The sequence below is a fragment of the Macrotis lagotis genome, chromosome 3, assembly GCF_037893015.1.
Source record: "Macrotis lagotis isolate mMagLag1 chromosome 3, bilby.v1.9.chrom.fasta, whole genome shotgun sequence".
NCBI classification, from domain to species: Eukaryota; Metazoa; Chordata; class Mammalia; order Peramelemorphia; family Peramelidae; genus Macrotis; species Macrotis lagotis.
In genome coordinates, this window is record NC_133660.1 from 211,059,351 (window position 1) to 211,071,837 (window position 12,487).

The 12,487-nt window shown below is 39.0% G+C and overlaps 1 protein-coding gene across 1 annotated transcript in view; it reads left to right on the top strand.

Annotated features, from left to right (window-relative positions):
- WDR1 (WD repeat domain 1) overlaps positions 1-12,084 on the top strand; it is a 51,286-nt gene extending 39,202 nt beyond the window's left edge. Inside the window, exons 11-15 of the mRNA XM_074229792.1 lie at positions 899-986; positions 3,542-3,652; positions 6,580-6,753; positions 7,902-8,046; positions 11,324-12,084. Of these exons, the coding sequence (XP_074085893.1) occupies positions 899-986; positions 3,542-3,652; positions 6,580-6,753; positions 7,902-8,046; positions 11,324-11,430 (625 nt within the window). The 3' untranslated portion in view covers positions 11,431-12,084. The remainder of the gene's footprint in view (positions 1-898; positions 987-3,541; positions 3,653-6,579; positions 6,754-7,901; positions 8,047-11,323) is intronic.
- The last annotated feature ends 403 nt before the right edge of the window (positions 12,085-12,487 follow it).

Genomic DNA, 12,487 nt, shown 5'->3' on the forward strand with positions numbered 1-12,487 from the left:
ATGAGGAAGAGATGTGGTAACTGTTGGTTTTTAAAGAGAGTGTCACCTGTCACACAGTGGATACAGTGCCAGCCCTGGAGTCAAGAAGACTCATCTTCCCGAGTTCAAAAATGTACATGACAGAGGTAAATTTTAAGCTTGTTATAAAGGAAAAGTTGAATATGCTTAAAAATAGGGGAAACACTTTCTTTTTTCAAGGTCCAAGCATAATTAGAGGCAGGAAGGAAGGAATGGAATTAGGGGATGGATACAGATGGAATAAGATGCTCTGGGGAGGTTAGAAGGAGAGGGGCTGACTTTCATGATGAGCAGGACCATCTCTTGCTCAAAGACTTGCAATAAAGGAAGTAAGGCAAAGATGTAAAAAAAATGAGAGGATTAATGATGGGTAGCTTTTGTTTTCTTAAAGAATACTTAAAGAATGACAAATTCATCACCTGGGCCCCTAGGAATATTATTTGGAATAACTCTTTATTTTAGCCTTATTGAAAAGGAACCAGGATTGCATATGTGAATTTTTTGTGGTTGTTTATGTAAGTCCCTGTCACATCAAGTTAGTTACCTTCCTATGCAAGGATTTGTTTGTGCAAGGGTATGACCTGAGGTAATTTCCAAATGCATTACCGTCATTGCACCATTCTGATGAAAAATTAAGTCTTGGTGCAGTTTTCTGCACATGGTCAGATCATTCATGCCTGTGCTTTGCAGGATCACCACACTCAACCTAATTAAACTATCTTCCCCATTTTGCAGTTAATTAGGAAGCTTTACTATAATATCTTTTCCCTTGGATTTTCAAAGTGTAGATTATAATAGCCTAAGATTTAAATGGCAACACTGGAGTGATTTAAAAATGGAAACAGATAACTGTTTTTTTCTTCTTTTCTGTTTTTCACAGTGGACAGAGTGTAGTAAAGCTGGATATTCAACCAAAATGTGTAGCCGTTGGGCCTGGAGGCTATGCAGTAGTTGTATGTATTGGACAGGTAAGTCTTAATCCAGGGTTCTTTTCAGCAGGGATTCCTTCCTTAGAAAGATCATATGAGAGAGAGACAGAGACTGAGAGAGAGAGAAACCTTACTAGGATGCTATCCTTTAGATCCTTACTTGGGGTTGTCCAAAAGGTAAAGCCACCATATTATCAGGTACTTCTAAAACAAAGTTTTACAACCTAAAACATAGGGACAGGGAAAGAGAGGGTGTGTGTTTCTGTCTGTCTGCCCTATGTATTATGAATTTTATTAAATTTAAATTAACTTGAATTTTAATTTTTTTTAAATGATTTGCAGTCACTGAAGTTATAAAAAACTGTTTAAATTATTGTATGCAGCTCAGTGCTCTTTAGTTGGTTCAGAAGGAATCTAATTTATGTACATGATAAAGTGGGTAAAATGTTCCTTTCATTTTTAATACAAACTGACAGCCCAGGGGTCATGTACCCCCCAAAATTGGGAACCTCTGTTCCAAGGCCCTTTGAAGGAAGCCCAAGATGATTCACATTAGGCTGAATTTTCCCCTCTGTAGCAGATACTGCCATAGGGTAATTGTTAAGTAGGAGAAGGAACACTGCATTTGTAGTCAGCCAACAGGTTCAAATCTTAGCCCTGCTCCTTAATCTAGGAAAATAGGAGCTTGATATTAGAGCCTTCCAAAAGTGGAGTGGCTCCCTTGGGTTAACCCTTACTGGGGAATTCAAGGAAAGGCTAGATGCCTCTTTTGTCATGTATTAAAGATGGGAATTCTTTCTCCAGGCTTGGATCTGAATGGTGTTCTAACTCTGAAGTTTGGTTTGGTCAAGAGGGAAGATAGCTGCTCCCTTATTCTGACCCTAAGTCCTGAACAGCTTATGGATCAGTCTGGGCTCCTGATCAGCATTGCCCCAGAATGAGCCATCAGTATTTTAGAAAGCCTGGTTTTGAAGTCATTTAAATTGAGGGCTGCAATCAGCCTGTCTTCAGGCATCCATCCTTCCTCCCCAGGAAAAGTGCCAATTTAGAACACAGTAGTTTGAGAGTGGTTTCTATTTCAAAGTTGGTGGGGAAATCTGCGTCTGCAGCTGGCTTTTAGGAAAGTGAAGTCAGGGAGAGACGCATACACACACAGGGGTTTATGCCTATATGCACATATGTGTGTGTTTACATATGTGTAAACACATATCACATTTACATATATATTAGATATAGCATGTATATATTCAGTCCAGTCATATAGAAAAGGAATATATAGACTCTAATCATCTTCCTGCTTGCCTGAAGATTTAGCACAATCATAACATAAAGCACATGGTAGTTAATAATAACTGAATATTATACATAAAAACAATCAAATAAGACCAATTAATTATAATAAAGCAATTAACCACGATACAAAATGAGATCATCTAATTTTTAAATGGAGGGAAAATTAAGAACTTTCTAAGTTGGGAGGGGGAAGACTGAGTTTCCAGTAGAGTTGGGAGGGGGCCAGATTCATGAAGTCCAGGGGGATCTTAAGACCATGAATGCCACCTCAGAAAAATACTTCTAAATGCATAAAATAAAATACAGAAGATGACAAAGGAAACCAGCTGTCTTGCCAAGGTTACAATTTTTTTTTTTTAACTTAATGAACTTCCCCAGATAAAGAACCCCTGGGCTAGTCTGGACCTTTCAGATCAGAGCACTGTGACAGCAGACTGAGTGATGTACTTGAAATGGGGAAAAGCTAGGTTCAAATCTTAAATCTCAACCTCACTAGCTGGGGTGATCAAAGTCACATACCCCTGAGATAACCAAGCACAATCCTCCTCAGATTAAGATGTAATTGGGTAATATTTAATTAAAATATAGATAGCATTATATTTTAAAACTTAGTCCCTCTGCATGTGACCTCTCTGAACCCCAGGTTTTCCCTCATCCGTGGACTAGCAGTACTTGAGGTGTTCTCTTTGGAGTTGTCATGAGGCTCAGATGAGTTCGAGTTTGTAAAATTCTTTGAAAACTTAAAAGCCCTCTTTATGTATCAGTAGTTGATAAAAAGAAGTATCTGCAGACTCAAAGAGGAGAAGAAACTTTGATTAGGTCACAAAGATAGTGAACAGAACAAGATGCTCACCCCAGCCCCTGATTCTCAGTTCAAGTCTCTTCAGTCTCCACTGTCTTCTGGGTTGCATCTTTGTGGGTATGGGAGATGCTAAAAGGTTTACTCCTTAGTTATTTGAAAATGGTTCTTGTTTACAATTGATTGTAACTTCTTGAAGGGAAAGAGCTGTCTCCTTTTTTTTTTCCTGTATCTCTACCATCTGGCCCCTGGTGTGTAGTAGATAGCCAGTAAGTACTAGGGTTGGTTACTTCCTTAAGAGGCAGTGGAGAGGGAAGTGTGATATATTTGGACTTGGAATTAGGTTTCCTGGGTTCCTCCTCTTTTAGGAAAATAAAAAGGTTTGACATCGATTTGAAAAGGTGGTTTAGTTTAGGTTTTCTGCCAAGATTCATTGGTCTTGTGGTTGAACTCAGTTGGAACTAAATGAGAAAACACTTGACTTCATATTTTTTCCCTGTAGATTGTCTTAATGAAGGATCAGAAGAAATGCTTCACTATTGATGATCCCGGCTATGAACCAGAAGTGGTAGCTGTGCACCCCTCAGGAAGCACTGCAGCCGTGGGCGGAGCAGTAAGAGTCTTTGTTTACCTTGACCATCCGTCTCCTTACAATCTTCTGCCCTTTATAAATTGTCAGAAGTGCTAAGTCAATGTTTGTTGACCTTTGATGGGGAAACATTTAACAGAGATGTGATTGATTATAACTTATATTTATATTATTTTACAGTGTTAAAGCCTTCATATTTATTGTCTTGTTTGCTCCTCACAACAGCCAAAGAGTGTAGGGACTGTTATTATCATTCCCATTTTAGGAGGAAACTGAAGCAAATAGGGGAAGTGACTTGCTTAGGGTCCCACAGCTAGGACGTTTCTGAGGCCAGATTTGAACTTGGATCTTTCTGGTTCCAGGAGCATTATTTCCACATCCTAGCTGCTCTTTATTCAAGTATACTCTCAGATGCTTGGTGATAGAATTGAGCCAGAGTAATTCAATACTCTCCTTTTTTTTTTTTATTCCAAGTATAATCTTGGTGCACTCTCTCCTTTTCCTTGGCTTTGGAACTCATACCCACTTTTAGTTCTCTCCAGGGAGATAAATTTGAACGTTAGATCTAGAGTTAGAAGGGATTTAGAGGTTAGTCTGAGCTCTTTAATTAAATTTCTAGGTAATGTGCCTCCCAGTCCAGTCCATCAATCCATCTGTCTGAATGGGCACTGCATTTATATTGTCTAGAGCCATTTGGGGCCAGTTTTCCTGCTTGCTTCCTCTTTCCCATTCTTTAGCCCCCCCAGATTCTCTCTTTGCCATCATTCACACATGTCATCACTACTTTGAAAAGTGAAGACAATTGGACTTGGTTATCATCTCTGAAGTCCCTTTACCTAAGGGAGATATGATTTCCTTTGATGGGTTTGGATAGAGCTTCCATGCCTTCCACACCTTGGTAGTTTCCTGACCAGAACGCCTTAGGAGGAGGTCAGTTTCTGCCTTGAGTCTTTCCACCTTTAACCCAGAACTTGGATTGGCCTGGCCCAGCCTTTCAAGACGTAAGGTCACCCCTGCAACATAGTGAATAGAGAATTAAGGTGGGAGCAGGTTATGTTCAAAAAGGGGCGAAATCCCAGGGTTCCATCAGATTAAATTGGACAAGGGAATTAAAACTCTAAATTTGTCTTTTAGAGAAATGCAATTTTTATTTCCAGCATTAACTTCAGCTAGAGATTAAAGCTAATGAGATATTGGAGTCTTGTGCCCAACTTGGTATTAATGAACAGATAAGCATCAAATACACACATACTGGCAGACTGACTGCCGAGTTTTAAAGAAAGACTCTGGAGGCTCCTTTTTGAAAGTACAGTTGTTATAAACAGGTTAGTCAATTCTCCCACTCTTGGCAAGCTTGTTTATAGCATTAATATGCTCAGTAGAGGTAATTAAACTTCTGGCTTGATGAGTGATGGGAATTGCCCTGGATCTAGATTCCTATGATTTTAGTACCCCTTTGTACAGCAACATATGAGATTACCCCTTTATGTATCCTTCACCCTTTCAGTCTTATATGCTTAAAAACTTCCTTTGCACAACTTACTCTGACCCAAGGAGCTCAACACATATTTTGGATTGTAACTGCCAAGCATCTGTTCCCTTCTCATTCTTTTCTCAATCAAACTGGCTTCAGTTGCATGGAGGTAAGGAAAGGCGATGCCCAGAGGTCTATCTGGAGAGCCTGTTATGTGGTCCAGCCTTGCCAGAGGGAGTCAGAAAGGGGTGAATCTTAGACTAGAGGAATTCTTCATAAAGGTGGGAAGCTATTGAGATGGGGTCTTCAGGGGATGAGCTAAGTAGGGAGGTAGTTTTCCAGGTTGTAGGGGAAAGGTCTTATCACTGGTGAGAAGTGAGAATGGAAATGGCATCTAGTAGATGAATAAATTGATATCTAGCGACTGAAGCTCCCCACCCTGAAAGCAGTGAAAAGTCCTCTTGTCTAAAGCAAGGAATGTGGGTCTTAGTTGGAGAAATTAATAAAGTTAGAATTTTATTACATTCCATCTACATTCTCATTTCAGCTTCTCAGCAAACCTGTAATGAAAGCATTCCCATTTTTTTAGATGGGAATTACTGCTTAAAGAAGGTGGGTAAAGGCCTGAAGGCCACCTATCTGACCAAGACAGTTCTAAAATCAATTCTTCTGACTGGTTTTCCTTTCTCAGAAAGAGATTACTTTTTATTTAAATGGTTAAGGAGAGAATGATTTTTACCTGTTTGCCCCATACCAGGTGGCAAACACTGCCGGGTGGGACAAGCTGGACTACAGGCCTTAGACTGTTTTTGACTGAATGCTGGCTGCCTGTGTTTGTCTTTCTTTCATTATTGATTACTAGAAGCCTAGTTTCATTTTCTGTGGGTCCTTACATCCATGACCAAATGGGAATTTGGAGTAGAGTCTTCATTTTACCATTGACATGTAAACAACACAGTGCATCGAGCACTAAAGCCTAAAAGATCTGAGTTCAAATCCAGCCTCGGCTATGTAGGTCCCTGATCCTGTCCATATTGGCTCCCTTGTGTCTGTCTCGGTTTTCTCATCCATATGGTTGGTGGAGGTAATGCTACCTCCCCAGGGTTTCTTGTGAGGATCTAATGAGATCGTATGTCTGAAGTTCTCTCTAAATGATCACTCTTGTTTTTATTACCTTGGAAGCCACTTCTTTACTGTAAAATAGACTCGGCCCTTGCATGATTTACCTCATTGGGTTGTGAAGAAAATATTTATAAACTGCAGAACAACAGAAACCCTGAGCTTTCTGATTATCTGCTAGTCCAGGAGCAGATCTGTATACTGTTGGACTCAGTGTGAGCTTGACTGCCATTAGGATTCCTGCCCCTTTTTTCTTTGCCCCAGTCCCCTTCTTTCTCCACTCTTATCTCTACCAAAATCTGGACTAGAGAATCATTTTCTTTGTTCAATACCATCCTCTCTGTTAACTCACCTTTAGGATGGAAATGTCCGCCTGTACTCACTCCAGGGAACTACACTGAAACATGAAGATAAGCTTCTCGAGGCCAAGGGACCAGTGACAGACTTGGCCTACTCCCACGACGGTGCTTTCCTAGCTGTTTGTGATGCCAGTAAAGTGGTCACAGTCTTCAGTGTAGCTGACGGTTACTCGGTAAGGGATGGCCAGTGGGGGTGGTCTTTCTTTTCCCTCTTTCTGGGTGCTGAAAACAGATGGTATTGGAATGGGTTGCCTCCTCTAGTTCAGGAGAATAGATACCATGCCCTTTACCAGACTGTATTCAGCCCATGCTTGGCCAGGGTTACAGGTTCACAGGTTCAATTCAGCAATTGCTAGCACCTGCTCTCCATTTCATCTGATCTTAGCACTTTGTCCTCTTTTGTAAGGACTTCTTATTTGCATTAAAATGACATGTATCCCTTGCTTCCCCCCCCCCCCCCCCCCAGTTCACTGTAACAGAATTGTTTCCCACCACAAAGCACTTCACTCAGTACCCAGCAAAAGAGACCTTTGGGAAATGTTTCTTAAACAAATATCTCTTCCCCACCCTTACCCCCCAGATCTTAGACTCTTGAAGTAGTCTAGAGTATATAGTAGAGAGTAGAATATAGAGAATATAACGTGTATCTTTCCATTTTTTACCATCACACCTTACCCACTGTTCTATACAAAAGAAGTGTGTAGTAATTGCTTCTTGAGTGAACGAATCTTCCCTCTACTTAAACCCTTGTAATTTAGAGACCGTTTCTTATTTATCTGTCTTCCCCAGAGCCCAGCTCAGTGATTGCTTATAGAAGACACTTAAGTGTCTGACAGTTGAGTAAATGAATGTCTAACAGTCACAGGAGAACAATTCCCTATCCTCAAGGAATGAGAGAGAGATAATAGTATTAGATATTCTGGTAATATCAATGACATAATAAGCAAGTTTCAGTTTGTAGGTAATCAGATAGGATCCTGAAATGTTAAGAGCTGGAAAAGGGCCCTGGAGATCATCTGGTTCAGCCTTCTACATTTTACAGGTAGAGCAGATCAAGGCCCTGAGGAGAGATGACCTGACTTGCCCATGGTCACCCATTCTGGAATTAACAGGCCTAGGTTTTGATCCCAGGTCCTTTGGCTCCAAAGCTACTAGGTTATTTGCTAATCCAAAGATTGGGCCAAATGGTTTTGGCCACTGAAATCCTGTATCTAAGCTGTGGTATGTTTCAAGTTCCTAAATTATGGGCCTTGAGATTTTCTAGGACTTAGTCAAGTCCTGTGCATGGTTTTCTAAGTCATATTTATTTTTCCTTATGTAGGAGAACAATGTATTTTATGGACATCATGCAAAAATTGTCTGCATCGCCTGGTCGCCAGACAATGAACATTTTGCTTCAGGGGGCATGGACATGATGGTCTATGTTTGGACCCTGAGTGACCCAGAAACTCGAGTCAAGATCCAAGGTAAATTGTGTACAATCAACAGGGACACCTACCAGTGGGATAGGTGGTGTGGGAAGGGTTGTGCTGGTTAATATTTAACAACCAGATCTCAAAAAACCCCAGCATAGTTTACTCCTCACTATTAACATTTTCTCCTTCATTATCATTGTCCAAATTGAACTTCATTGTTCAGTCAAAACATCAATTCATGAATTATAGTATTTGATGATTTCTGAGGTGTAGATGCTCTTATTAAAAATTTAACAATAATATCTCATGCCAGTACAAGCTGACTGACATATTCATGAATTGGGGGCATTGTAATTCTTGGACTAAAAGCCACTTGTATAACAAGTGATATAGAAGTGGTAACTAAATTCTTAGTAAAACTATTCATTATAGTGTATTGATTCTAATGTAAACTGAAGCAACAAAGTTCTGAACATGTTCATAGGCTAGCAATTACCAATAATGATGATACATACCAATAAGAAAGGTCATGAGCCTCCTCAGCAAGCTAAAAGACCCCTGGCAGGGTTTACAAGACTCCTTGGGGAAAATGGGTTAAAATAGAATAGTACATACTCAGGACAAGGGATTGAGATATCTGGCTTCTCTTGGTGGAGGGGATGAGGTTTTCTTTGTCAGGCTAATGATGTTCACTTACATCTTTGTAAGGATGACAGGTATCCTTGACAAAAATGTAGAATAGTGATTTTTTTTAAATGACTGAACTTCTACAATGTTCTCAAAGAAATTTTACTTAAACAGTTATACAAAATATCAGTGGTTGGTAAATAATAGAATCAATAACAAAATGAAATCAATTTAATTTTCTCAATCCCATCTTTGATCTATGAGAGACATCTCCCATGGATCACTCATCTATAAGCTAAGTAATTCTACAAGATTTTTAGTAGTCATTATAAGCAGTGCACAATACATAAGCTTTCTAGGGCCAGTCTAGAACAAGATTTAACATCAAGGCATAGTATAAAAAGAATAATAAATCTGAAGGCAGTAAGAGCCTATTTACCAAAAGTGGCTAACAGAACATTTCCCTGCAGCCAAAAAACCCAAGAAAGATTCCAGCAGGGCTCATTTGGAAGAGATAAGTTGTAATTCTACTAAAAATTCATTAGATCATATGTAGTCTTGTCACAATTTCACCTGACTAGTTATTGTAAGAGCAAGATTGAATAATTATAGCACAAGCCCTTCCCTGAGTTGCAGTAAGAATATCTAAAACCAAGCCATTTTGCAAAGCCTAGCTCCATCTGAAGGGAGGAATTGGATTTACTTGAAGCCTGAACCAACTTCCCAGTTTCACATGAGAGACAAGGATTAATTTGACAAGGAGTTGCATGTCACCCAAAGTAACCAAGATAACTCGGCAACACAAAATACCATGAAACAAAAAGTTAAAGTAATATAGTAATAATCATCGGTATTAACTAACATCAAGTTTTCTTGTATCCTAGACACCCACTCCTAATGTCCATTTAATCAGAACATTTCAGCTTCGGTCCCAGATGTCCCATGTAGTCTCTCTTGAACATTCTGGAATAGACCTCATTTTTCAAGGCCACTCTGAAGGGGCTACCTCCAAAATATATTTGCTTCTCTGATTCTAAATCACTTGCAGAGAATTCTACATAATTTTTACTTAAATCTGCCAGTAACAAGACTACTCAGTACAATTAAGCAATATAAACTCCTAAATTTGCTTTTCCAATAATGAGTACATGTAGTAAAAGACAAGCTAAAATCTTATGATTCTGATTTTATTAGCAAATAGAGTTTTAAGAACATGTCAAGAACACAGTTCATTTGAAACTTAAGAGAATTTGAACTGTAACATACCACCTGCTATTTTTATCTTTACCTAAACCCTGTACCTAATATAATTACTGCCAACAACAGGCTGAAGGAAAAAAACCTTAAAAAAGAATCTGTAAGGGCCTGGTTTATAAAATGGACTATTCTGTTTCTTAAAATTATCAAATATTTAAAATAGGAAAATAATTTCACTCCACAATTATAAATCAATTTTACATGTATAATTCTTAATCCAATTTTTAAAACTTATTCCCATTAGAAATATTTAGATGTTAATTTTATGCATTTATACATTTTAGGTCTTAGAGGAAACAATCTGATCCTGTTTTTTCAACTATTGCATTTAGTTTTAAAAAAAAATTTCTACATCTTTGTCATTTTAGAAGATTTTTCATTTTGTCTTAATTCCTCTTCCTTCCTCCTACTCTTAGGAGGATGTTATTCTTAGATCATAACTACTAGCAAGGGAGGGGCAAACCCAAGAGCTCATTTACTTAGTTGCTTAAGATAATACAATTGCCTACCAGTTTAGATTGAAAATAGTAAGATCTTTATTCTTGCATACTGTTATACCTGTACAAAGGTGCTCTGGAGATTACAGAAATAAGATTCGTTGTATTAAAAAAAAAAATTATAATTTGCCGTGGTTAGAGAAATTTGTTGTGAAAGGAAGAAGCCAGGACATAGTGAAACTGCATCAAGGCTAAATTCTCTAGGACTGAACTTAAGATCACAGAATGACTGAATAGAGGAATAATAGAATAAAGCACCTTTAGTTTTGTTAGATTTTGAGTGAGTCATATTTACTATTCAGAAGGGCCAATCATAGAACAAAGTTCCATCTTATTCACAAGGTATAATAGGTGGAAAACAGTCTTGTTCAGTCAAGGAAATTATACAATAGGGAAACTGAGTCCAAGAGACGCTTACCTTTCTCCATGCCAGGATCATCTCGACTTTTCCCAGACACATATCCATCTGCAGCAGTTCTCAGATCATACTCTTGTTTGTAAGCCAAGAGAATTCTTTCAGGGGCAGCTAGGTTGTGCAGTGGATTAGAGCACTGGCCCTGGAGGTTCAAATCCAGCCTCAGACATTTACTTAGCTGTGTGATCCTGGGCAAGTCACTTAACCCCATTGACTTAAAAAAAAGACAGGCATTCAGAAGTAAAAAGGAAAAAACCCTTTATATAGTAATCCTCAGCATTTCTATAGCTAACCAACACTGGGAGATTTGCACATGACTTTACAAATATATTTACTTAATACTCAGCACAATCTATCAACCACATTTTATAGGGTTCATAGATCATTGTTTGACCTTCCTCCCAGGTTTACTGCAGGAATATGAACCTAGAGAAATGTGGGCTGCCAGGATCACTGAATGAAACAGTGTAGGCTCAGTAGTAGGGCCTCTGGATTTGCTTCCTTCCCTAAAACAAGATTCTCCTTTTCCTAGATGCCCATAGGTTACATCACGTCAGCAGCTTGGCTTGGCTGGATGAACACACGCTGGTCACAACCTCCCACGATGCCTCTGTCAAAGAGTGGACAATCTCCTACTAGGGACCCCCAACCACCAAGCCCTCTCTTTGGAAGGACCGAATCAGGGACTTAGAATTACTGCAGCGGGAAATGTCCTTAATTTCTGTAATGCCTCCCTACTTGCCCTCTCTACCTTCCAGTGCCCCTAAAATGTGGGAGAAGAGGAAGGGGAGCGGGTGACAAGAATTAATCATTATCCTCCTATCTTTACAGGGTGTTCATATCTGTTAATGTATTTCGAAAGCTTTAGCCAGTAACAGTTTGCACATTTAAAAAAAAAAGACAAGAAGAAGCACTTAAATTATATCTGGAGCTTGGGGTAAATAAAAAAAGACCCAAACTTTATTGTGCTGAACATTCCAGAAGGAACAGTAACCCAGCGAGGCCTAGTTTTAAAGGGGGAGCGCTTATTCTCAGTACTTTTAGCTGCCAGACAGACATGCACACTGGCAGTCTAACTCCAGGAGAGCAGTCTTCCTCATATTTTGCCCATCGACTTACAGAACATTTCTGTGCTAACTCAGTAGTATTTGTTATGACCCAGACTTGGCCAGGTGCTTTCTATGGCTGAGATAGCCTGCACCTAAGTTCGGCCTCAAAATTCCTTCCTCCTTCACAGATGGGGTACATACGTAAATAAATGTATTTACGTTAATAAATGTTTTATGTATTTCACATCAGGTTTTGTGCTTCATTTTAAAGATGCAAACATGATTCCCCCCGCCATGTACTTAAATTGATGCCTGTTAATAATAATGGCATCATCTTTGGATTTTTAGAAACCTTGTTATCTTTTGGACTATGCGATGTGTTGGTCCCCATTTCAATGTCTTTCCTTTGCCTTTTTCTTCAAGGGCACAAAGATGAAATCACTGTAAGCTAATCTATGGTAATTTTCACCTTTTTCCCCCTCTTTTCAGTGCAGAAATTAAAGTAAGTATAAAGTATCATGACTCGGGATATTATTTTTTTTAATTAAGTAAGAAATACAAATGTTAAACATGGGTGAATTCCTGCAGCTGGTGGGGCAAAGTTTGAGCTAAAAAGTGTGATCTTGGAAATGAATGAGAAGTTGATT